Below are 24,757 nucleotides of genomic sequence, written 5' to 3'. Positions count from 1 at the left end.
TGGATTTACATGAGGAGGGTCGTGAACCACATCCCTAACGCAGCAGGTAGTACATCGCGGGTTCTAACAGACTTCTAGATATTACAAGGTGAGCTGGAGTCCGGCACAAATGCCCATGGTAATCAACAAGGCCGGCACCATCGCACCCGCTTTGGACATTGCCGATCCATCCTCTTCCCCCTCAGGCTCGGCAGATGGTAAAACAAGTCCTTCGGAGTTGACGACTGTCGCCCACGGTGTTGGGACGCCGGTGACAACCCCTTCGCTTGTGGTGATGATAGCCTGCTTGTTTACTTGAGCCGACGCTTCGAGCTTCACGTTGCAGACCATCACCCCTTCCTCGACTGGTGTATCGCTGTCGACGTCGTGCGTGCAGTCGGAGGAGTAGCTGATGGCGGCTGTGACTCCCGCGATCATTGACTGAGACGTGGCTTTCTGGTGGATCCGGGAAGCATCTGCGCGGAAGGTATCTGGAAAGAGTTAAGTATCAGCATGCCATCGCACAACCTAGCAAGGGCGGGGAATATCTACACTCACATGTATTGGTGGTCGGTGTAGGAAGGTGGACTGTGGCCAACTGGTCGCCCCTCACAGAGGCGACGATACTCTGTGCTTCAACTGCGCGGTAGAACGTAGCTCCATCTCCTCCCACCGCGACGGGAGCGACTTGGACGATGCTCTTGCTATCTTCGGCGGCTTTGAGAGCGCTTTCGATGGCACCGAGCTCGCCGGTTGGAGTCTCTGCGTTGTCTGGTGCCTTCCAGTTGTAGAGAGTGATAGTCTCCTGTGCGTGTGAAGCTGGGAGAAGGGATGCAAAGTAGATCGAGAGGCCGGTGATGGCACTAAGCGCGAGGAAATTCTTTGCCATGGCGAATTAGGAGTTCGGTTGGGAGATACCTCTATCATTTCCTCATCGAAGGGCTTTATATACCGACTCTGTGACCGTAGAGCGCGGCTTGGCCAGACTTAGAACCTCTGAAGCTGTCCAAAGCTGTAGAAATACCATGCGTCGGGGAGCGCTCGCGGGGGCGTCTACGGTCCCGAGATGGCCAGAGGGCACACACATAAACTCAAAATTCCGAGGATGGTGCGAGTAATGCCTTTTTTCTTCTCAATGGCCTCGAGTCAAAGGGGTGGCATTAACTCTATTTACCACCATTGAATCTGACCTTGCACTGCCCATGCCCGATGATGGTGAGTGTGTCCATTTGGTGCCCAATGATGTGGGCTTGGCATCAATAGATCCGCCGTGGCTGTGTCATGTTGAACTTTGGGTCTCAGCCGCGGCCGACAGCGAGCAACTGGCCTTGTTCATCGTCCACGACGACGACCGCGACATTTTCCCAATTCTGCTCATTGGATACCTCGTTCTTGACGTCTTGAACCCGACATTTACGGTCTGAACGTTCCTGTTGACCGCCTAAGTCGGAATTGTGACAACGGTGCTCGAGCCCGCTTGATATTGGTTTCTGGTGGCACGACGTTGGCGACGAGCTTGACATTGCTTAGACGTCTATTGGGTACATTGGTGAGCAAAATCCTTTGAAGAAAGAGGAGGAGAACACTGAAACCGCTCCCAGCACTGATCTCTAATGAACGGTCAAACGGTCGCAGAGTCCTCTTCGAGGTCGAAAGCCAGGTCAAAACGGTCCCAGCCGTTGGCAAGTGCCTCGTCAAAGACTCTATTTACACCGGTGTTCTATGACTCGTCAGAGCCAGGCCCGTCTTCGAGGTCGTCCAATGACCAAAATGGCCTCCAGGGCGCGTCGTCGAACCTCAGCGACGCGACGATGAAGAGACTCCAAGAACTCTCCCGGATGCACGTCGCGTTGTCCCAGTCCGTCCCTGAAGTTCCAGCTTCAGACTGCGGTTCTCCTCGACCAAGCACGCCTCCAGGGAAAGAAAAGGCTCGAGAATTGTCGCCTGAAGCCTTGGACGACCTGCGGGCTGGAATCGAGTCACCGGTGGCCCAAAATCCTCGCATCCGGAACCTACGAAAGAAGATTGTTGCTGCCTTGGAAGACTGCAATTACGATTCGAGCAACGGGAAGTGGGCTATTTTGCCTTCGCTAGTCAAGATTGGGGTTATCTCTGGAGGTGCGCGGTGGGTTGGTGCGCGAGGGGATGACCCCAAAGGAACGACGTCCATTTACGACAATGTGGAATGGTGCAACGCTGAAACCGAAGAGGAGTGGTTCCAATGGGAGAGGAAGTTTGAGAACGAGATGAAGTTGAGAAGTCGCGTCGAGAGGTGGAAACAGGGCATAGTCGCAGGTGCCCCAGAAGACGAAGAGGGTGAAGTTGCTGTCGCTGAAGAGTCTATGGAGCAATCATCACCACAAGATGTGTCTGTGGAAGCACACGATCAAGCCTCAACCAAGACAAAGGACGTTCCCGCTCAGAAGAAAGGCAAAGCTCCTGCCACTGTGGCATCCAAACGTGTTGTTAACCGCAAGAGTCTCATCGACGACCCCCTCAAATCTTCCTCTCCCCTCGGATTCGCCATGGGCAAGCGAAGCGCTGCCGCTCGACTCGCGGCCTCGAAACCTCCATTGAGGCCCATCCCCACCAACCCTTCGGACCTGGGCGACCAACAATCGCACCAGCGCAACACTCAACCAGACCGCACCACCCAGGAGCGTGCAGCATCCGCCAATAACTTTGAGATACCTGTCAAGCGAATCGGGGACTTGTCTACCTCAGATTTTGTACGTGTCGAATATACACCCTTCGGAAGCATCGACTAACACTTGACCCTAGTCTTTCCATCCACCGTCGTTCCCTTCATCCCAATTGGTTACTTCCACGCCCAAGCAGGATACACTTGGCGTCCATGTTCCTCCACCGCCCTCCAGTTCCCCACTGCCACCCTTAACTTCAACACCGGCCCTACCTGCCTCTCCAAAATCACAACAAGCCCATTTGTCTCCGCCTCAAACTCCCCGCCGTTCTGTTGGAGACGCCTCCTTTCCCATTACCAACTCGCCGTCTTCGCCCTCAGTGATCAGGACATACGGCAAAAGCACAAGGACGCCTCTCACTCCACAATCCGGCTCCAGGCATAACTTGGACAAATCATCTTCCATGCCGGTGATCTCGCATGGGTCTCCTATGCAGGTTTCGCCTCTTCGGAAGGCTGATTCGGCTGTGGTCGGTGCCCTACAGCCATCCACTTCTCCGCTAAGAGCTGCGTTCCTACATGAAAGTGTGACGAGCAACGCTCTTGGCAAGCGAAAGCTGGATGAGCTGGCTTCACCTGGAGACCCGGACGTTGGGAAGAAAGCTCGTTTGGATAATCCCGAATCGAGAGCGGAGGAAAGTGCCGCCCTTCCCGCCGATGAATCCCAGTTTTCGCAAGATCCTTGGCCGGTGACACCCCGTCGCGACTCGATGCCCCAGTTTATCGACCTACTAGCGAGCGCGAAGAAGGACAAGCAGAAAAGGAGGCAGAAGGCTAAAGCTAAGAGGAAGAGCTTGGTCAAACCGGATACGACGCCTGCCGTCCCCGTCCCCAACACCACTGCCCGTTCACCGTCACCTGCACCAGCTCCAAAAGAGCCCGGACCGCCGCCAGCCATTGACAGTGCTCCCCAAGAGCCCGAAGAGTCTCAAGACTCTTGGGCTATCCCAGGGTTGGAATTGGCGAAGAAGCCGGCCCAGGAACCGGTCGAAAAGGAAGGCCCGCCTGCTACACCCATGTCCCCGCCTGAAACACCCAAACGACCATCAGATACCCAGCAGTCGAAAGACAGTCTGTATGATTCGCCGATGGCAGTTCAACCTCAACCCCAGCCCCAGCCTCCCCCCGAGAAGCCCGTCGTGGATTTGCAAATCTCGAAGGATAGCCTTTACGACACTTCTTCGATGGCGATAGCTGAGCCCAATCCCACTGCTCCGGCTGAACAACATGTCCCAGTCGTCACCGAAGATCCTCGACCGCCCGTGGCTTCCACCAGTAGTAATGAGATCGATCTGGACCCCCAGGAATCCCGAGACATCGACATCGATTTGGAGAAGGACGTTGCGCACCAGCGGGACCTGGATCTCGAACTGCAACATAGCGAACCCTTGCCATTGGAACTCGAGGACGAGTCCAGGGTGTCTCAACATCCCGACCTGGAGAACCACGAAGCTCACCTCGAACCCGATGATGACGACGAACCTCAGCCCCAATATGACCTCGGAGAAGAGGAGGAAGACGACGAGGAGGAAGAGGAACCTGAAGAACACCTTGACGTTGTCGTTCCGGTCCGCGACCATGAGCTCGAGCGGCTCAACCGCGAAAACATTTATACGTTTGACGATGACGAGGACTCGCAGAGTGTCTATGCGGTCGATGTGGCGAGTGACGTAGATCTCGAGTCTCCGACGAAGAGTTTGTCGTCGTTGGCTGGGTCGGATAGTGAGGACGAAGAGGACGAGCAGGGGAAGGACGCGTTGCCCACAGCCGGTGATCGTGATCCCTTTGCATTCGATGGGGAATTCGATCCCTTGTTTACTTCGACTCAGCAGCAAGCACCTCCAGGGCTCTTCCCCTCCAAAACATCCTTCCCGACCACACCCGCTCGTGGGATCTCGAACCTCGACAAGGACACCCCGAACCAGAACCCCGCCGCCCAAGCGCTCTCCCGATCGCGGTCCATTGATCAGATCACGCCCACTCCCAGTCCGGTAAAGGGACATCCGCCGAGTAGTGGGTATGGATATGGCTTTGTGGGGGGTTATAATTCGCAGTTTGATGTAAAGGGGAGGGTGGAGGAGGTGGAGAGGCTTTTGGAGAAGGATGTGAATTTTGGGAGTTGGTTGAAGTCTTCGCCGGAGGATGGGGAGGGAGAAGAGGGTGAGGAGGTGGAGGCTTGAGTTTTAAGTCGGGGGTTGCGGTTGGTTGGGCTCTGCTGCTCTGTATCTGTTTTGTTTCTTGGTTGGAGTTTGGTACTATTCGTGCTGCTCTCTCACTCCTTGCGATACCTTTTCTATCATCTATCGTTATGCGTCTCGTAGTCTCAACCGTACGGATCATTTGTATACTGGTTTACCTTTTGCTTAATGCGCACTGCATTTACGTGTTGTATGAGTTCTCTGGAGAGCTTTGACAGGTATACGGAGTAGAGTCTTTAATAAAGTGCGAGACCTGTGCATGCGACAACGAAACCGAGCAGGAGGGAAGCTGTACTGGTACTCCCTTGCCTCACTGCAGCGCCGAACTCCCAACCAGTCTCAGTGGGTAGCACCAAATTCTCGGGGACGGTGATAGTTGTCAAAGGTCTAACTCCTGCAGTAACTGTGTGCTCCACCGTGTGATAGGTCGTCTTCTGACCGTCAGGGAGATTCTTCGCCCTTTCAGCGAAGACGATCTGGGCGCTGCAAATCATTTCCCTCTCTTCCTCTGGTATATTGCTATCAGCGCCGTTGTGCACGCAGTCATCGATGATGTGGACTTTTGCTTTGCCTCCGAGCGGACCTGTCCCGTCGGTTTTGTATTCTCGGTAGATGCGGGATGCGTCGGCGCGGAATGTATCTGGATGCGCAATTGTCAGTATGTTAAACAGGTCAGGGCCATGAGATGAATGGGGAGCGTAGCAACTTACATGTATAAGTGGTGGCTAGACTCCCGGTATGGATGCCCAAGCTGCCGTCTTCGTAGGTTACCCTGTTCAACGCGGCGCGAGCTTCCACTCCTCGATAGTATGTTGCGCCTTCTGGATCAACTGCGATGGGTGAGTAGGGATCGGGACCGTTGGGGATCTTGACGAGAAGCATGGCGAGAGGAAATGGGATCGGCTCTTCGCCCAGTTTGGGTAACTCGATGGCGTAGAGTGTTGCTGGTCCCGGAGTGGGAGTGGGAGTAGTAGATCCGGAGTCGCTATCGCCCGTGCTTGAATCGTCTGTACTGGAATCATCTTGACCCAGCGCTCGTGGAGCCAAAGAGAGGATAGTAAGAGAGGATAAAACGGCTAGTTTGGTGAGGGAGAACTTCATCGCGTAAATGTTAAGTCGTGAGTTGTGAATTCGTATAAAGGTTAACATATCAGAAAGGATCTTTGTCCACATATATACGAAATTGTCCTTCCGTTGTCACCGGGGTACAACGTAAAATAACTTCTACCGGTGCATTGCATATGGTCAGTTTTGGTTCCTGTGATCCGTTTACAGCACTGTCGCTTACCATGCATTTCTCGTCGATCGGCCGTTTGCAGTACCCGGGTAGGCATCGGTCCACGATGGGAAATTTACAAAAGCCCTGCTAGCCCTCCCTCCCCTTCCAGCACCCGATAAAAGTCTGCCACTAGGTATAAGCTCCCCGCCAGGGCTACAAGGTGGTGAGGTCGATTGGGAGGAGGGGTTGCCACAAGGTCGGCATCTCGGATGTTTGACGCCACCCAGCTGAATGCTGAGGTCAAGCCTGTGTTTACGCTACCCTGGATGCTTCCGTTCCCTGAACTCCATACTCGGGCGAGCGGTGCCAATACCTTCACTGCCTCTTCAACATCCTGTGCAGGTACGGGTTGGACCCATGGCATTTGGTCTGGAGGGGTGAATTCGACTGTGGCCACGTTCACTGCGGAAATGGCAGAGGGTAGGTTCATGAGGATTGGAGAGAGGGTTTCAGAAGGAGGTTTGGTTGGGGAATGCGATAAGGCGAGGATGTAGTGGAGGTGGACGTTGTTGAGTTGGAATGTCGAGATAGTCTGATTGATGTACTTTGCGAGTGCCTGGCTCGAGCCTGCGTTATGCGCACCGTCAACGAGGATCGGGTGATTCAAAGACCCTTGGGTGTCGAGGTTTAACGTATGCCAACTCAAGCGACCTTTCCACTGAATATGGGAGATGCCTTTGGTGACTGCGTCGGCGGAGATCTGAAATTGTGCGGATCGGATTAGACTGTCGACTATTCCTAGTGCTGTGGAAAGATTCGAGAGTTGGTGATCGCCCGAAAGAGGGAACGGTGCTGACATCGATCCGGATCCGAGGGCAGGAAGGGTGAATTCGACATGGCGGGAAGGTATAGTTTTTACAGCGTTCGTTCGAAGAGAGATAGCCACGTTAGCGTCGAAGTGAAGCTCGGACACAGGAACGGGTCGTTCTAGCATCGCTCCAACGGAGTGGAGAACCTCTTTCGCAAGAAGCTCGACGCTGGGGTGTCGCTGGTGTCCCAGAACCAAAGGTTTTCCTTGGCGAGCGATTCCCAGTTTTTCTCGGGCGACATCCTCGATGGTAGAACCAAGGAATTGCTGATGGTCGAGATCTACCGTTGTGAGAGCGGAGACAAGGATGTATTCGGTTGGGATTATGTTCGTGGCGTCCAGGCGTCCCCCCATCCCCACTTCGATGACAGCCACATCTACTCGACTTGATTCAAAAATTTGAAGCGCGGTCAAAGTCAAGACTTCAAAAGGTGTCAAGGAGGCCCCGGAGTCTCGAGATAGCGTTTCGATCCGAGTGCGAATCCCGTGGTAGGTCTCGTCGTCGACAGGCTCATTGTCTATCGTGATGCAGTCTGTGATCTTCGTCAGATGTGGAGAGTTGAATCTCCCAACGCGAAGTCTAGGACTAGTAGAAAGCAATATTGAGGACACAATTGCAGAGACAGAGCCTTTGCCATTCGTTCCTGCGATATGAATTGTAGGCCTTTGGAACTTTGTCGGCAAATGTTGGAGGAAACTCCGCAAGCGTTCAAGGGAGAGGTCAATAGACATCTGTGTAGTATACTGTTAGAAAGAGAATTCGTAAAATGAGAAAGAGATATCTCCCTGGCTTAGTGTCGATTGCAAACTTGCAGAACTCGAGAGGTGGAGCCGAACTTCGAACTCGTAATAGATGGTGGAAAAATACACCGGCAGCCATCAGATCCGAGACCGGCACGGTGAAAGGCGGGTCTAAGCGCTGGCCAGCCTCTTTGCCTGTTCCCCTCCCATCGGATTTCCATCTCATGTTGCGCCAAAATTTTCGGACTGCTCTCCTCCGCTTACAGTGTGGGGGAATAAAGCCTCTCTGGAGTCTCGACGCTGAAACAATTGGATCGGTAAAAGCAGTGGGAACCTTCACAACCGACTACGGACCAATGCAACGATGGCGCTTGGTCACTTGACGAAGGGCCCGACATCTGGGGACATCTGGATACAGAACAAGAGCAATTCGCAGGCACCCCCCTCTACATATACATCTGTTGATAACCTGGCCCCTGGCTACCTCCTCTCGTCAACTGCACTAGCCCGAACCTCCAGTGGCACGCATCCAAGTTCTCCCAGGTTCGAACAAACCTAGGGGAGCAGATCCTTCTGTCACTTTTTCATTCAGCTCTGAGTCGTTTCATAGAAGTCCTGGGTATTTCTTGGAGACTCGCGCGAACGACATGGATGACGGAAGAGGACCTTCATCACAGCGAGGGCCGCTAAATTCAAGTAAAAACTTCGGGAACCGCTGAGTCTGGCTCTCTCTGTGAAGTTCTGTTCTTGCTTCTGAGCATCGCATCAGAACAGCATGTGGATCGCCCCTTTCTTATCTGGGTGTTTCGTGCCTTTTGCCTCTTCGTCGAAAAAGCCTCAACAGCGCTTAATTCCCCACACGGTGGTGGAGACGGAAAGTAGATTGGAATCATGGCAAATAGGCACGAGGCAGATCGTTTTCATAATTGCACACTTTGACCCCATGTCTTTGAAGATACCGCGTTGCCTGGCAGCTACTGCACCCCTGCTCCCTGGATCGTCTTCGGTGACTTGGCACCCTTCGCGTGGATCGTCGGCACCTCTCCAGAGTAAGAATTGACCAATCCATTGGCTCAGAAACATCCGAAGCATCCATCACTGAGGCAAATTCGTCCCTATCGTCTCCCGGAAATTTCTCCGTTGAAATTCATAAAGATTTCCCGGATGTATAAAAACACTCTCGGAAGGATGTCTCGACTTCAACCAGAATCTGAACCAGGCTCTGAATCACCATGAAGTTCATCGTCTCTGTCCTTTTCTCTTTGGTGGTGTGCGCTTCGGCCCACTGTGAGTAACCATCCTCTACTCCAAGCATGATCATTTGCCACAACCTTTCTGCAGATACCTTCCCCTCCTTGGTCGTCAATGGCCAGACCACCCCTGCCTGGCAATACGTCCGACGAACTGACAACTTCCAGTCGAACGGCCCAGTGAGTATTGCGCGTCGTGTCTCGTAACGACCGCACTTGCTCAACTTAGCTGTGCATGACAGGTCACGGACGTGAACAGCCCCAACTTCCGCTGCTACAACCAGGGCACTGGCGCCACTGCCCAAACCTACACCGTCAATGCCGGAGCCAGAATCGGCTTTGCTACCAACGGCGCTGTCTCCCATCCCAGTGTATGTGAACACGTTCAATGGTCGTTGGCCTTTCTGCACGGCACTAACGCGGTCATCAGACCACCAACATCTACATGGCACGAGCACCCAATGGTGTCGATGTTGCCAACTGGGACGGAAGTGGCCAAGTCTGGTTCAAGGTTCATGAGATTACTGCCGTCACTGACGGTGGACGATCCATCCGATTCCCCTCAGAAGGTATCTTTTCCCACTTAAAACACTTGTTACGATACTTATGTGACATCGATTAGGCATGAGTACCATCGAATTCAACCTCCCGTCCTCGCTCCCAAGCGGCCAATACCTCGTCCGAATTGAGAATGTCGCTCTCCACGGTGCATCTGGTTTTGGTGGTGGTGAGTAGATCGACCTACACGTTTATGAATTCCCACCTGACTGAATGTCTTCAGCGCAATGGTACCTCTCCTGCGCACAAATCAACGTTCAGGGTGGCGGAAACGGCACTCCCGGTCCATTGGTCTCCATCCCCGGCGTCTACAACGGTCGCGTAAGTATATTTCTTTTGAGTAGGGACGGCTTGAAAACTAATTTGATATGTTAGGAACCCGGTGTCATGCTCAACATCTACTGGCCCATCCCCACTTCCTACGTCCAACCCGGCCCTGTGAGTGCTTTCTAGGTGATGAACCGACCCTGTGCAATTGCTCATTTCGCTTCTAGGCTGTCTGGCGAGGATGAATAGTAGCCTTACTCCTCAGGTAGTGAAGAGCCTCGGTGTCAGTCACGCAGTAGATGGGTTTTCTCTTGGCCATCAGCGATGGAACAAAGATTGTAATACTAAAAATTGACTTTGTCGAACCGGACAGGGTAGTGGGATCAGCGTTAAGACTAACGGAGGTTTCCCGTTGCATGTTCTTTCATTGAAAGCATACTCCAGGATGGTACGCAATATGGATTATATCTCAGTTTCTAATGGAAGCAAGCTGCGACCAGCCAATGCATGGTTGGTGGGCCAGTGAATGGCTATCGCCGCCTCAGCGAGCAGAAGGTACCTACTATAGGGGCTAACTTCCAAAACCGTTCGTGATCCGCCTTCGGCACCAGCACCACGTGGGCGGAGTCACAACTTAAGCTCAAAGGCCCGAACGGTCACCCCACTGGAGTCTGGCACAAGTTGGTTGTGGAGGCTACGCTCGCAGAACCGACTTGAACTCCGGCTACTGCTTCACATCTTCCTTTTATTGGATGCTTACCTCTGCGGAAAAACGGTTAACCTTTGATGACACCCCACACTGTCACGACGTCCAATAGGGTCTTTTTGCGAATCTATTGCTTCGAGATACTCCGGTTTGCAGGTGGGCGGTCGCTCCAACGGCCAAGGAACCTATACAGGGTGTCTTCTTCAACCTTCGTTGATCAAATCGAAGTCCCCTCTCTGCTGTGCTTTCTAGTTGGACAACCTCAAACTACCTGATCTCGTACACAATCAGTGACACGACATCGTCAAATTCCGTCACAGTTTGCGATGCCCCCGCGTCCTGGCGTAAACCTCGGTCGCCCTCACTCGAGATTCCGGTTTTGGAGATCCTCCTCCTCTCTCCAGGCAATCTTCTTTGGGCCACATGTTGCTCTTGTTTCTGTCTTTGGAACCTCTGCGCGCAATGTTTATTTCGTCGCAGTGCGCTCGAAAATAGAAGACCACAGGCATGCTGGAAGTCTGTCCGATTTCCTGGGAGCTTGCGTATTCCAACTCGAGTCGAGGGCGTCTCTGAACGGACAAAAGGATATCTGCACTGTTTTCAAGACTTAGAGACCTTCGTTGAAACGTCGGGATCTCTCTCAGCAAGGGCCGACCGGCGAGCCGGTGCTTAACGATGGAAGCGACGTTGGAGCGACGAGAAGCCATTCTAACTGAGGCAAATTCTTGTTACCCGGAAAATTCTCTGTTGAAATTGCACATCATTTCCCCGACTATTTAAAACCAGTTGCACGATTCAGGTTCAGTACCCAGAATCTGTACCAGACTCTGCGACACCATGAAGTTCATCGTGCCAATTCTCCTCTCTTTGGTGGCCTCTGCCTCCGCCCACTGTGGGTCCCTGCGTCTATCTAAGGCGTTCATTGCCGGTCTGACGATCTTCCCCCGCTCACAGACACCTTTGCCTCTTTGGTCGTAAACGGCCAGACGACCCCCGCATGGCAATACGTCCGACGCACGGATAACTTCCAGCACAACGGTCCCGTATGTGGCTCTTACTACTCGCTACAGCGTTCCACTAATCCGTTTATGCAAAGGTCACTGATGTGAACAGCGTCAACTTCCGATGCTACAACCAAGGCACACGGGCCACCGCTCAGACATACAATGTCAACGCTGGTTCTCGTATCGGCTTTGCGTCCCCTGGTGGTATTTCTCACCCTAGCGTACGTCCACACCTGATAATGGTTGGGTTCTCGCTTACAAAGGGATTTAGACCACAAACATCTATATGGCACGAGCTCCCGACGGTGTCGATGTCGCCAACTGGGACGGCAGTGGCCAAGTTTGGTTCAAGGTATGTGTATCTCTTTGGTTCATTCTTAAAAAGAATACTGACTGGAATGCACTGCAAGGTTCACGAGATCACTGCTGTCACTGACGGTGGTCGCTCCATCCGATTCCCTTCCGAAGGTAATTGCCGCCTTTCGGTGTTCATGCGACGAGGACCACCCGCTGATTCTCCTTCGCCTAGGAATGAGGACGGTTGAGTTTACACTTCCCAGCTCCCTTCCCAGTGGTCAATACCTCGTCCGAATTGAGAACGTTGCTCTTCACTCTGCTCAAGGATATGGTGGCGGTAAGCAGCCTGTTTTGTCAGCTCGCCACAAAGGCAACAGTCATGCTGACTACTGTGGGTAGCTCAATGGTACATCTCGTGCGCCCAGATTAACGTCCAGGGTGGAGGAGGCGGTAGACCCAGCCCATTGGTCTCCATCCCCGGTGTATACAACGGCCGGGTACGTTCTCTATCCAGTTTGGCCGCACACACTACTAATCTTCGTCGTCAGGAACCCGGAGTTATGATCAACATTTACTATCCCATCCCTGCTAACTACGTTCAACCCGGACCTGTAAGTAACTTTCCGCAGTCCATCCATCCTATTGCTCATGGAATTATTCCCAGGCCGTCTGGAGAGGATAAATGCAAACATCGTTCGTTGGAACCTTCTCGTTTGGTTCATAATTGCTCGGTATCGTTACACGGTCTGCCTCAAGGCTATCGCTCTCTGTATCATTTTACTAAAAATGAATTCGTATTCTGATCTTTGTCCCATGAACAAGGACCGGGCTGTACTTGCTGCGGACTGAGCTTGTTTATCCCATGATCGCAGGTCACATTGGGCGATAACCGAAACGTCGGGCCAAGCTTGCTTTCTTGATTGGTTCTGTGTATACACTGGACTGTGATGTTCCATGTCTTTCGATGGCCCATGGGGTCCGTGTCAGAGTTTGACCCGGGCGCTTAATCGATCGAGTCATTCCAATGCTACTTCCTCCGAGCCTCCCACGGGGCGCAGCATCGCAGCATCCCTATATCTAGGCCTCTTGCCCCTGGAGCATCCCCTCGTCACCTACGAGCTCTCTCCTTTGTCCTAGCCATGCCCTCAAAATCAGCCGCTAAGAAACGTGCGGGCAGACCTTCTGGAGGAGCCAAGTCCCCTCCAGAAGGGTTGCAGGCACCAGGGACTGGCGATGATGCCCAGCGAGAACAACCTTTGCAAACGTATGCTATATGCAGATTTAGTATGCTTGTATCTGCGTAAAGCTGCTAAATGACACTGACCTGAGATTTCCGGTTTTTTGAAATGATCCCAGCTGTCGTACTTTATGCAATCTTAAGCCAAGTTTGCAGAATGTTGCAGCCTGAGGAGCAAAAGTTCCCACGTGCCTCAAACTCGCCCGTATTCTCAAAGTAGGGGCGAGTTTGAGGCACGTGGGAATTTACCCAGCCGGCTTACCGGCAAAAGCGACAAACGAACCTGACCTGTCGCGCCCAGCCCGCAGCAACTTGCCTTTCCCGTCATCTCCAATTCATGTCTTCTTCAACAAAGCCTCGGAATCGTGAAAAGGAGAAAGAGCGTGTTCCCTGCAATTGCAATCGATGTCTTGGTGCTCTAGTCTGCAAAAAGACGTTCCGAAATCACAATCCCGAAGCAACGAATCGGCGGAAACGGAACCGCAAGCCTTTGGAAGAGGTTTCTGGCAACTCGTCAAAGGCTGCGGCGACGGATGCTCTGAGGACTGTGCAAGAGGTTGAAAACTCGCATGTCTTGCTGCTGTCGAAGAAACGGAAGGAGATTTCTCCGGAGGAGTCACGCAGCAGGATAGAAGAGGTCTCGCACGAGGACCACGAGGACGAGAGAGCTAGGAAACGGCTACGCGAGTCCTCTGATCAGGTACGTGGCTACATACACCAGAGTGCTCTACAGTGACTGATGAATGTTACTTAGATGTTTGAGTTCGCTGAACAGCCATATGGTGATCCTGAGCGCATTGCCGAGAGTACTACTACCGGAGCACTCGACCTGTTGAAGGAGCGCAATTCACTTGAAGGGACATCACAGTGGGATGATGTTGGTATGCTCCAGGGCACCGAGAATGAAGTACACTCTTTGGGAATATACCTATTGAATTTACTCACAGCAAAACTGTAGCTTGCACGTCCGCCATCGCCAGAAGTTGGTATTGGTGATGCCTGCAACGGTCCATGCTCCGACCAGGTGCGTTTCTTCTTCTATTTTGCTCGTGAAATTTACCTATGTGTCTACAGGAATCATTGTCTTCTCTGTCTTCCGGGGCTGGAGAAACAAGTGAAGACCAGGCACTTCGGGACCGACAAGATATTCTCCGGACACTGCACCTTCGCGAGCGACTTGAACAGACGGCAGCTGAGAGCATCTCCGAGACAGAATCCTCTGCTTCAAATACTCCTGACCCAGATGAACCACTTCCCGTCACCTCAACAATCGAAACTGTTCGCTTTGCAGAGGAATTCGTCAGTGCTATCAGTGTGGCTACCCTCGACGGCGATAAACTCGACGCTGCAGTTCTGGACCGACTTCGGAACCCTCAGCCTCCTATGAAGGATCGCGACCTGGAAAAACATAGACTCTCTCTCGACCTCTATTTGGACTGCAAAACTGGAGCAGAGGACGTTTACAATTCAGTTCGGGCAACACTAATGCGGCATCAACCTGGACTGGACATTCTTTCGCTCTATTCTGTCCGGCAGCTCATCGAGACAGTAACTGGTATCTCTCCAGTATACGACGACATGTGCATCGATGGCTGCTGTGCCTATGTCGCCTTTCTGAAGGATAAACTCGTCTGCTTTGTGTGCGGGAAGCCTCGTTACCTCGATAATACGGGCAATAAGCTTGTGCCTTATCAACAGGCATGCACCATTCCGCTCGGTCCCCAGCTACAAGCCCTCAAGCAGTCGAAAGACGGTGCTCTAGCCATGCAGTACCGGGCGCGGAAGATGCAGGACATTCTCGATGCTCGTTCTCGTGGAATTGACATTCCCTTTGACGACATATTCTCTGGGTCTGATCTAATCAATTTGGGCAAGATTCTGGATGTACCACCACCTAACGAGGACGACATTCTGATTGGGCTCTCAATCGACGGTGCACAGCTCTACCAGGACAAAAAGTCCGACACCTGGTTCGGAATTTGGATTGTCTATGACTATGATCCCCTTATCCGCTACAAACGACGTCACATCCTTCCCGCGTTCATCATCCCTGGCCCCGAGAAACCCAAAAATGTCGAATCCTTTCTTTTCCGATCCTTATATCACCTGTCAGCCCTTCAGCGTGAAAACAGTGGTGCCGGATTCAAGCTCTACGACGCACTCAAGGGCTCTGTTGTCACATCGCGGCCCTTCTTTGTCTTTGGGACTGCCGATACTGTCGGTCTGGTTGAGTTGGACGGTCGAGTTGGTCATCAGGGAGCTAAGGGCTGTCGGTTAGGCTGTCCGATGAAAGGTCGCCACAAGCCAAACGTTGGCGTCTACAACCCTGCCCATCTGAAGCCCAATGACTACACTGTCGACGGCTGTGATCATCCAGATTACGACTTCCGCAACATTCAGAACCCGACCGTTCAGAAGTATCGTACCGACCTGAAGACAGTTGCTGCAGCACGCACCCAGACTGCATATGAAAAGGCTAGGCGCAATACTGGTATCTGCAAGCCAACATTGATCTCAGGACTCCGATACGCTCTTCCTCCTCCTAAATGTTTCACAGTCGACCTCATGCATCATTTGTTCCTCAATATCCCTGTCGCTTCTCTGGATCTCTGGCGTGGAGTTATGAAATGCGACTCTACAGACACCAAAAAAGACTGGGACTGGGTTGTATGTCAAGGGAAGAAGTGGGAGGAGCATGGGAAACTCGTCGATGAAGCCAAGAAGTATACGCCCTCTTGGTTTGATCATTTTCCACGGAACCCCGCACTCAAGCTCAACAGCGGCTTTAAGGCGACAGAATTCAAACGGTACTTCTTCGAACTAGGCCCTGTTCTGTTCCGCACTCTCCTTCCCGACAAATATTACCAGAACTACATCAAGCTGGTGCGTGCCGTACAGATCCTTGTTCAGAAGCGTATCACCTTGAAGGAGCTGCAAGAAGCCCACAAGCTGCTGATACAATATGTCGAGGAGTTTGAGCATCTTTACTACCAACGTCGAGCCGACCGTCTTCATTTCTGTCGTCCGTGCATCCACACTCTCCTCCATCTAGCAAAAGAAGTCCACCGAGTAGGACCAGGTGCTTACACCACACAGTATACGTTGGAAGGGACGATTGGGCTGCTTACAAGAGATATCCGGCAGCATTCCACACCCTTCGCTAACGTCATCCAAATTGGTGTCCGCCGTTCCCAGTACAACGCCCTCCAAGCAATTTATCCCCAATTTGCGGAGGCTCCAAAATCCCTTCCCGAGCATTCCAAAGAATGTGGCAATGGCTACATTCTTCTTCCTCCCAGAAGTGAATCCGCGACCACTCTTCATTCTCCTGAGCAGTATGCTGCAATTTTTAACGCAACTGGTCTCAAGGTTGTCCGAAGATGGGGGAAGATTATTCTTCCCAATGGCCAGACAATACGGAGCCGCTATCAGCAGGACCGACCCACCACACTCAACCGAAGGGTAACGCGAATGGTGAAGGTATGATTTACCTTGATCTACGCGCAGCCTCTACTTACAAATTCGAATTCCAGCTCCAATATGAGGACTCTATTGCCTATGGCGAGATACAATTCTTTTTTCATCATCAAGGGGACGCTTACGCCCTCGCCTCGCTATTCTCTGAGCCCAACACTCAGATACACGAGGAGACACTCAGCGCCGTTTCAGCGCGACACTATCTTGGAAACAATAACCTTGTGGTGGTCAAATCTGACCAAATATTAACTCTAGTTTCGATGCAGCCTCTCCCACCAAAAGCTGGTGAACCGCCAAATTTATGGGTTGTGATGGGAAAGCTAGGTGTAGACGAGCTGCGACCAATGGAAGATGTTGGCCCTGATGGGGAAGAGAATGTAGACGAGTAGTTCTGGTTATTTGGCCTGGCATCCCGTATATACTCACATCAGACCACTGCCTTATCTTATCTCTTTACTTGGACCACAACCATGTCTGTCCACAACGATCTCTATTGCGCTGGTCATTACTCCCGTGAAACGTATCATGGGTCTGATTCAAGCCCAACTGAGATTTCTTTTACTGAATTGTCGTTCCCAATTACCCATGAAAATGCGGCGGAGTCAAGAAAAAGTGATATAAAGAGCAATCCTGTTGGAATGGTGAGGAAATATTCTTGAATTTCCTTCTGTAATGATTTCCAGCCATTTTTAGAGTCTTTCTGCAATACGCGAACGGGTTATTACCTGGCTAGAGCAGTGCGGCGATGCAGACATAGGGAACCGTTTACCCTGTGGCCATCGTCATGATCTCCCGCTATCTGACAATGACTGGGTGGTACCTACCTCAGATGACATAGAAATCGAGCCGGTAAGTACCACCTCCCTATTCTCTATGCATCTCTTTATTCTAACACATCATTAGTACACATTCACCAATGTAAAGGAAGATGGCAGTGACTCTGAGGACCATCGCCCAAAGAAGAAGGCTAAGAGCAAGAAATCACTTGAAGAGGCCCTTAAAAATATTGACGAGAGTCTCGTCGATATTGAAGAGGAGATTAGTGAGGCTTTTAGGCGTCGAGATACCCTATTAAATACACGTTCTATACTAGTCCTAACTTTGGAGGGGTACGACTAGACGCACTGCTTGTAACTTGATATCTATAAATAGCTGTGCCAATGCAGATTCTTGCAGACAGCCAAAATTCGACAGGCTTCTCTAGACGTTCGAATTCTTTTTTTCTTTGCTGTCGCTTTTTTCCTCCTACCACCACCATCCCGTCGCTTTTTCAACATGTCGCCTCAGCAAAGTCTCCAGCTCCAACTCAACCGTAATAGTTACAGTTCCGAGCACAACTCTGATGTTTATTCAAATGTGGCCACACCTAGTTCGCATTCTGTGAGTCCTTTTTCTATGCATATAAGCATCCAAGCTCACATGTGCTACGACATAAGTTCCTTGGGCCATATGATACTCCTACTCCCGATGTTTTCAACACAGGATATAGGAGCAATCACACCCCGGCGTCTAATCTTCCTACGGGTTCTAACTTTAATACAGCATCCGTGGCGCCGATACCTAATCGGAACGCTGATTTCTTGAACCCAAGGTTTCGGGAGCTGTGGGAGGAGAACATTAAGCTCAAATCTGAGCTTGAGGCTCAGAGGTACATCATGTTCGAATTCCTTTTTAAGCTTTCTACACGGGCGATAAAACAATTTTTAGGTCGCAAGTTGCCCTACTGAAGAGGCTCCTTGATCAGGGGGCCTCAGGACCAGGGCCTTCTGCTCCTCCGACCACCCAACAACCGGCACCCATTTTCCAGACTGGCGAACAGAAACTTCGTTCCGAGATCGACCAACTGAACCGTGAGCAACCCTTGGGACAGGAGCCGAGCATGGCGGATTACCTTTACCAGAACTGCACATTCTGGGACAAGGATAGTGTCCGAGATCAGAACAACGAACGTGCTAACAACAACGAGCCAGCCCTAGAGAAGTGGGACTGGGTGACAACCATCGACGGTGATCGTGTTTCTGATGAACGTTTGGAGGAGATGTGGGGATATGCGACAGGACTATTTGACCAGTACCATTTTAACTTTCTTTCACCTAACCAGTGGAGCAGCAAGCAGCCAATCGTTAAGGAACATTGGCAGGCAAAAATGTACCGGAAGTTTCCCGAACTTCGCTACTGCTCTGGCGGGTGGAAGGTGGAGAGGCTTGCGACGCTGAAGTACTTTGAATGGCATCGGAGCCTCAAGTCAGGAACAAAGCCCCGTATGTCATTTACTACTGTTGTAGATGGTTCTGACTGGTTTTATTCTAGGATGCCCTATAATCTCAGCGCATTTGGGACTTCCATGCGAACCATCAGGCTCCCAGAAGCGAAAGCGACGGGGTGGAGACCATTCTCAAGCAAAAAAAGCCAAAGCTCTGGCGCGCGCCACTGCCTCCGCAATGGTCAACAATTACTTCCTTTTTATCAGCATCTACTAACCGCTTTTTGTATGCAGGAGACTGAAAGTTCTGCGACAACAACCCCCGTGCCTTTGAGCTCAACACCAGCTCCACCTGGCCCAACATCTGCAACCGCCACAGCTGCACTTGATACTGCCGCCAAAGCTGGTAGTGCAAAAGAACCGTCTCCAGGGCCCTCTGGTACAGCTAACAAAGAACCCCCTAAACTCCGTAAGGGGGAGTATATCGTTGATGGCCATGTGTTTTCCTACTCCCGTGACAATAGCACCGCACCAGGTATGGCCCTCTGTTTCCTTCTCGAGACGTTCCTAATTACGCTTACCTATTTAGATGAGATGTTGCAACAAAACCACAACGAGGGAGATGAAGACGACAGTTCGGACATATTGTAAGGTTTCTTCACATCATCTCCGCTTCCTGTCTATCATCTCCTTTACAGCAAAAATCTCGACATCCCCCCTCCTGAGCACACTGTCCCATTGAAGCCACAGGATCCTTCCCAGAGCCCCGACCCCGCCGTTGTCAACCCTAAGCCAAAAAAGAAGGGCCCTAAGGAGAAGGTAGCCGAGGAGCCTTCGAATGCCATCACTGCTCGGTATGTTTTCCTTCAATCTCTGAGAAGCTTTCGGATTTCCTTATCACGTTCTTTCAGAAACCTATTCTTAATCGATTACATCGCTATCCATGGGCGTGTTCTTACCAAATCCGAAGTCACCGCTGCGTTTCATAAATTACCGGGCTCTGTTGAGTTGGTAAGTCGTCGATTGATACCTTGCAGCATCATAATTTTCTGAATGAGTTTGTTCAGAAATACAAATTTCTTGCCACAAGTCGGAAGAAGAACCAGGAGTTAGAGCCGGCCCTCGTGCCCTCCTCAATACTCAAGGAGCACGAAGAATACGAGAAGACGAAAGCCACACAATCGGACCCTGCGTGACACCACAGGTCTGTATTCTATGTTTGTTTGGTCATCGATTTCGCGGTCTGACGTCCTTCTAGTTTCCGCCGACGTTGAGCAGGCGCTACATTGACATATCTTTCTTGGTGTTCTCAGTTGCAGAACTGTGCAGAGAATTGCAGAAGGGCGACATTCGTTGTGTAGCATACCATTGCAGAATTGAGCAGATTTGACACACCAACAAGAGCAACGTGAGCACGAAGCCGATGAGAGGAACAAAAGTCAGAATGCATATGAGTCCATATATTTGCAGACAGGTACGGAAATTTCGCTACATCCTTCTGCGACGCACTGCATGTTACACCTTATATACAATATTTGGGATTTGATGCAGATGTTTGCATACCTTTGCACATCACTGCAGAGGTCGTTCTCGCTGGGGATGATGGCTCGCGAGGACAATTAGTGAATTGGAAATTGAGTAAGCCCTTGCACATAGAATTGCTGCGTTGCCTCGAGTGTTCAAACTGCCGTGATTGACTCATTTTTGTCTACCTTGTCAAGCTGGCCACACAAATACTGTCGGCCACAAGCGCACGGGCTTTGGAAAGGCCGGAAAAGCTATCAAGGTCATCGTTAACTGCTATCCAGTGAAAATGGCTAGTCAAATTGTACATCATTACGATGGTACGTCGGAATCTACAGTTACCTTATCGAGATAAGCTCCTTCCCTTTCGGTAAATTGGACTCACGGTGATCCCTAGTTGTCTTCGAACCCGAAAGTCTTCAAAGGCCTCCCACTTCCTTCAAGGTCATTGATCGTCTCATGGATGAATTCAGTCCAGGAATCTTCCCTAAGAAGGTGGCTTTTGATGGAAGGAAGAATTTGGTGTCCCCAGGAAAGCTCAAGTTCAACGGCGGGGCCAATGCCCAAACTGTACGTTAATATTCGATACCTCGGGATGTTCTCACTCTGTGAGCTTCCACAGTTCGTCATTATACTTCCTTTCAACGGAGGCTCTACTCCAGGAGCTCCTGTTCATGTCAGGCTCACACACGTTCAAGAAATCAACCTGGAGTAAGTCATCTGTCGCATGCGCGGGAGTGTGCGTCTGACCAGATCCTGACATAGGGCCCTGGATAATTTTACCTCAGGATTCGGTTCTCAGACCTCTGAGAGCATCACTGGGATCACGGTAAGTCCTCCTTTTCCTCGGTTGAGGACTCTGCTTAAAGTGACCGTAAGGTATCCAACATCGTCCTTCGGATGGCGGCCAATCTACGGTACCCTCACTTCGGGAAGCACCTTTTTATCGAAGAATTGGGGATGAGGTCCATTGGAGGAGGCATCGAGCTGTGGCGTGGACTGTTTCAATCACTTCGCCCTGGGATCGAGGGACTATACCTCAATGTGGATCTGGCCACGGGAATGATGTATAAGCGAGGAACGTTGTTGGACGTTGGGATTGATATCCTCGATATCCAGGGAGGAAACGCATCTCTTTTTACACCTGGTCACCTCAACTTCCGAATTGACAAGATCAAAGAGGTCGAGCAGTTCATAACGGGCATTCAGGTCACCGTTCCTACTACTGGTGATCGGAAACGCCGAGTTTTAGGCCTCAGCACCATCCCCGCTAATGCAGACTTCTTCGACAATAACGGTGTCTCAATGAGTGTCGTGCAATACTTCTCCGGATTGAATCATTTCGTTCAATATCCAGGCGTAATTTGCGCTCGAGTGAGTAACATTCCTGCATTTCAGCATTCCTCACGCTGGAGCATTAACACCTTTCCAAGGTTGGCTCTTCATCGACCCATATCCCACTTGAGCTATGTACAGTGACTCCAGGGCAGATCATCAGGAAGGAAGTACCCCAAAACAAGACCGATGCGTTCGTCAGTTTTGCGAGGCAGCGCCCTCAATCAAGATTCAGCCTCATTGAGAATGGAGCTCAGGTAAGTCATTTTTTCACTTAAGCGATCAGTAAAATAGGCTCTCTGACTCCGTCGTTTAGCTCGTTATTCGCAAGGACTCCGCGTACCTAGAGGCGTTTGGGATTGACGTCGGTGTCGGAGGTCCTGGAACTGCGGCGAACGGCTTGCTCGAGGTGGACGCGCGAAAATTGAAGGCACCGGTCTTAACTAACGGGAGTGGCTCATTGAACAAGGTGGGCACGGAACACGATCGTATACCATGATATGGGTTCATGATAATTACAGAAACCAGCTGAAGGGCCTTCGTGGAATATGTAGGAACATATGCTTCGATCTTTGTTTTCATAGTTAACACAACTACAAAGGTACCAGAGGAAGGTCTACGCGGCCTGTCCCCCTATCACTGACTGGGTTTTCATCGTCTACGAGGTGGATAGCCAGTTCAGCATCGATGACATGCGGCAGTCGATTCATGGACTTAAAGATCAGGCCAATCGTCTGGGTATGGTCGCCTCCTTTGCTTGATCCCCCGTCGAAGATCTAACCTGTTCGTTTCGGTGAGATAGGTATCAGAATGGATGATCCCAGGGCAAAATACCACCTGAATGCCGGCACCGGCAGTATTCCTGGTGTAAGTACCCACCCACCGTTCTACAGACTCTCGTTCTCGTTAAGACCTCACCATCCATAAGCAACTGTTCCAAAAAGCAAAGGAATTCGTCATGACTTTCAAAAGGCGCCCTCAGCTTTTCGTCGTAGTTTTGCCTCAAGGAGGAGACGAGATTAGGATTGGGGTCAAACAGTGCGCTTTTCCTTCAGTGCTAGATAATCTTAACACTGATGCGAGCCTCTAACTGGAACATCAGCTTTGGAAACTTTATCGTGCGTTATAGAAGTCGTCTTTATTGGTAGGCGAACTTTAATGAACTCTGACTAGAATCCTGGAATTGCGACGCAATGCTTGAAGGGATTCCAGTGTCGCGGTGCGAGACCTCAGTATTGGGCTAATGTCATGATCCAGTGAGTTTCTTACACAGTGACTCGGCAAGGCGACATGGTTGTGCTAATTGTAATTGTCACGTCACGTCTACGGTCTGCTAGAGTAAATGGAAAACTCGGAGGGATCCACGCAGTTCCGAACTCAACAACGTCAGGTTCGTTGGTTGACGAAGCAATCGCCACCATGCTTATCGGTATGCCCTCGGATCTGATTGGCTTTATAACCCATCTCAATTCAATGGACAGGGGCGGACGTTACCCACCCTCCTCCGGGAGACCAAAGTAAACACAAGCCCTCTTTTGCTGCAATTGTCTGGAGTTGGGACAGGCACTATGCAAGATATCGGGCTCGAGACAGCATTCAACGAGGTCGTGAAGAGATCATCCAACACATGAAGCCTATGGCAAAGGTTAGTGCTTTGATAGTGGCTCTGGCCAATTCTATTGACGCTATTCGACACCTATAAGGAGGCTTTTGATGACTTCAAGAAGACGAACGGCAAATATCCTCGGCGTGTGATTGTTCTTCGTGGTATGTACTAGCCTGGAATTTCTGGAAAAGAGGGTGGTGCTGATGCACTGTACAATTACTGTAGATGGCGTGTCTGAGAGCCAATTCCGAGAGGTTCAGAAGAAAGGTACGTCGATAATCCACACCCGACGCTTGCGAGCGATTAACATTCGTCTTGTTTCAATCGACAGAGTTGGCCATGATCAAAGGTGCGCTCCCAGCCTCTAGTCCTTGAATCTCTTGGACTAAATCCGTTCCAGAAGTCTTGCGTGATCTCAAAATCAAGGAGAACGATTGTAAAATCACGTATATTATTGTTGGCAAACGACACCACATTCGGTGAGTGGATCTCCTAACTCTGACTCACTGGAAGACCTTGGGAGCTCATGCGAGGTGCGACGCGGGCTAATTAGATTCAACGCTTCGGATCCCAAAGATCGGGACAAGTCAGGAAATGCACCTGCAGGAACCGTGATCGACACTGTCATTACGCACCCCCTCGAGTCCGACTTCTATCTCCAGAGTCACGAGGGGATCATAGGAACCTCGCGATCAGCCCATTACTCGGTGCTGTACGGTGTAAGATTCTCTCAGTTCTCGCTCTCATTATTTTAAATTGAAGATCGTTGACATGGCTTAATATTTATCCAGGACAACAAATTCACGTAAGTCTCGTCATCCCAGGCCCCGTCTTCAGGCTGACTATCCAGCTGGCTGACATCTTGAATAATTTCAGAGCTGACGGACTCCAGCAAGCAATGCACGCCTTGTGCTATGGCTACGCGAGTGCGACACGCGCCCTCTCTATCCCCATTCCCATTTACTGCAAGTTTCTCGTCTATTACTCTTGGTGAAGTCCCGATGCTGATCATTCACAATCCCTTGCTTCCATAGATGCCCACAAGGCCTGTGAATACGCGAAACACCGTTTCGCTCCTGGCCGACAGATGGCCCCCTTGCCCAATGACTCCGATCCAGAAGCATTCTTCACCACTATGGAGGAGGAGTTTAACAGGATTCCGCTGTCAAACTACGCGAGGGACTATATGTACTTCTGTGTACGTTCAGTGCAGTTCTCCGAGTCCCTCGTCTTGGGCGCTTGCTGACTAAACATGATCCCATAATTCCTCATCTAGTAAATCACGACATCGCTTCTCGAGTCTGCGTTCCAGCCAGCTGGTTTCCAGCATCATCTTCTCGACTGATCACTCTACCGCTTCTTGGTTCGTCATATTTATTCAACCATATGCAAACCCATCAAGTTCCTCCTATCCATATGTTTCTTCGATTCTCTGTAACCTGTCCGCAGCACCTGCTTCCACACCCTTCGTTGTTATCCTTTATTTTGGATCGGTGGCCGTGGTCTTCTTATCCTTTCTCATGAACGTAAAGTCAAATGTACCATTAGTATTTATAGCCAGTCGCAAAACATATTTATAAAACATGT

At 51.0% G+C, this 24,757-nt stretch overlaps 9 protein-coding genes across 9 annotated transcripts; 6 read left to right on the top strand and 3 right to left on the bottom strand.

The window, feature by feature from the left end:
- Positions 1–81: 81 nt before the first annotated feature.
- On the bottom strand, positions 82–868 carry CC1G_04854 (hypothetical protein; the record flags this gene model as incomplete). The annotated part of the gene is made up of 2 exons (XM_001840958.1): positions 82–470; positions 538–868. 2 exons carry the CDS (start codon positions 866–868, stop codon positions 82–84), a joined length of 720 nt encoding a protein of 239 aa, XP_001841010.1.
- Positions 869–1,592: 724 nt separating this feature from the next.
- Positions 1,593–4,860, top strand: CC1G_14037 (hypothetical protein; the record flags this gene model as incomplete). Its single annotated transcript, XM_002911953.1, has 2 exons — positions 1,593–2,708; positions 2,761–4,860. The coding sequence occupies 2 exons, from the start codon at positions 1,593–1,595 to the stop codon at positions 4,858–4,860; spliced, it is 3,216 nt and encodes a 1,071-aa protein (XP_002911999.1).
- A 254-nt stretch (positions 4,861–5,114) lies between these two features.
- Positions 5,115–5,979, bottom strand: CC1G_04851 (hypothetical protein; the record flags this gene model as incomplete). The annotated part of the gene is made up of 2 exons (XM_001840955.1): positions 5,115–5,518; positions 5,589–5,979. The coding sequence occupies 2 exons, from the start codon at positions 5,977–5,979 to the stop codon at positions 5,115–5,117; spliced, it is 795 nt and encodes a 264-aa protein (XP_001841007.1).
- A 251-nt stretch (positions 5,980–6,230) lies between these two features.
- CC1G_04850 (folylpolyglutamate synthetase and dihydrofolate synthetase) lies at positions 6,231–8,104 on the bottom strand (the record flags this gene model as incomplete). The annotated part of the gene is made up of 2 exons (XM_001840954.2): positions 6,231–7,551; positions 7,971–8,104. 2 exons carry the CDS (start codon positions 8,102–8,104, stop codon positions 6,231–6,233), a joined length of 1,455 nt encoding a protein of 484 aa, XP_001841006.2.
- An 834-nt stretch (positions 8,105–8,938) lies between these two features.
- Positions 8,939–10,026, top strand: CC1G_04849 (hypothetical protein; the record flags this gene model as incomplete). Its single annotated transcript, XM_001840953.1, has 8 exons — positions 8,939–8,993; positions 9,048–9,136; positions 9,199–9,327; positions 9,387–9,525; positions 9,579–9,683; positions 9,738–9,835; positions 9,890–9,952; positions 10,009–10,026. The coding sequence occupies 8 exons, from the start codon at positions 8,939–8,941 to the stop codon at positions 10,024–10,026; spliced, it is 696 nt and encodes a 231-aa protein (XP_001841005.1).
- A 1,298-nt stretch (positions 10,027–11,324) lies between these two features.
- On the top strand, positions 11,325–12,470 carry CC1G_04848 (hypothetical protein; the record flags this gene model as incomplete). The annotated part of the gene is made up of 9 exons (XM_001840952.1): positions 11,325–11,379; positions 11,442–11,530; positions 11,584–11,712; positions 11,763–11,843; positions 11,902–11,959; positions 12,021–12,125; positions 12,188–12,285; positions 12,337–12,399; positions 12,453–12,470. 9 exons carry the CDS (start codon positions 11,325–11,327, stop codon positions 12,468–12,470), a joined length of 696 nt encoding a protein of 231 aa, XP_001841004.1.
- Positions 12,471–12,927: 457 nt separating this feature from the next.
- Positions 12,928–17,621, top strand: CC1G_14036 (hypothetical protein; the record flags this gene model as incomplete). The annotated part of the gene is made up of 9 exons (XM_002911952.1): positions 12,928–13,072; positions 13,448–13,725; positions 13,780–13,932; positions 13,984–14,049; positions 14,100–16,505; positions 16,559–16,879; positions 17,196–17,351; positions 17,406–17,544; positions 17,596–17,621. 9 exons carry the CDS (start codon positions 12,928–12,930, stop codon positions 17,619–17,621), a joined length of 3,690 nt encoding a protein of 1,229 aa, XP_002911998.1.
- A 156-nt stretch (positions 17,622–17,777) lies between these two features.
- CC1G_14035 (hypothetical protein) lies at positions 17,778–19,901 on the top strand (the record flags this gene model as incomplete). The annotated part of the gene is made up of 9 exons (XM_002911951.1): positions 17,778–17,882; positions 17,939–18,150; positions 18,210–18,763; positions 18,813–18,946; positions 19,000–19,240; positions 19,295–19,352; positions 19,404–19,559; positions 19,617–19,716; positions 19,773–19,901. The coding sequence occupies 9 exons, from the start codon at positions 17,778–17,780 to the stop codon at positions 19,899–19,901; spliced, it is 1,689 nt and encodes a 562-aa protein (XP_002911997.1).
- Positions 19,902–20,518: 617 nt separating this feature from the next.
- CC1G_04846 (hypothetical protein) lies at positions 20,519–24,164 on the top strand (the record flags this gene model as incomplete). Its single annotated transcript, XM_001840950.2, has 22 exons — positions 20,519–20,549; positions 20,627–20,799; positions 20,852–20,940; positions 20,995–21,058; positions 21,109–21,603; positions 21,663–21,821; positions 21,881–22,033; positions 22,086–22,114; positions 22,166–22,302; positions 22,367–22,431; positions 22,493–22,602; positions 22,667–22,682; positions 22,738–22,820; positions 22,902–22,993; positions 23,046–23,209; positions 23,268–23,331; positions 23,396–23,437; positions 23,502–23,519; positions 23,571–23,649; positions 23,724–23,793; positions 23,962–23,975; positions 24,047–24,164. 22 exons carry the CDS (start codon positions 20,519–20,521, stop codon positions 24,162–24,164), a joined length of 2,265 nt encoding a protein of 754 aa, XP_001841002.2.
- Positions 24,165–24,757: the final 593 nt, after the last annotated feature.

Source organism: Coprinopsis cinerea (genome assembly GCF_000182895.1).
Source record: "Coprinopsis cinerea okayama7#130 chromosome 2 map unlocalized cont3.2, whole genome shotgun sequence".
NCBI lineage: Eukaryota > Fungi > Basidiomycota > Agaricomycetes > Agaricales > Psathyrellaceae > Coprinopsis > Coprinopsis cinerea.
Note: the sequence above shows the minus strand (reverse complement) of the source record. Positions and strands in the feature narration are given on the sequence as shown.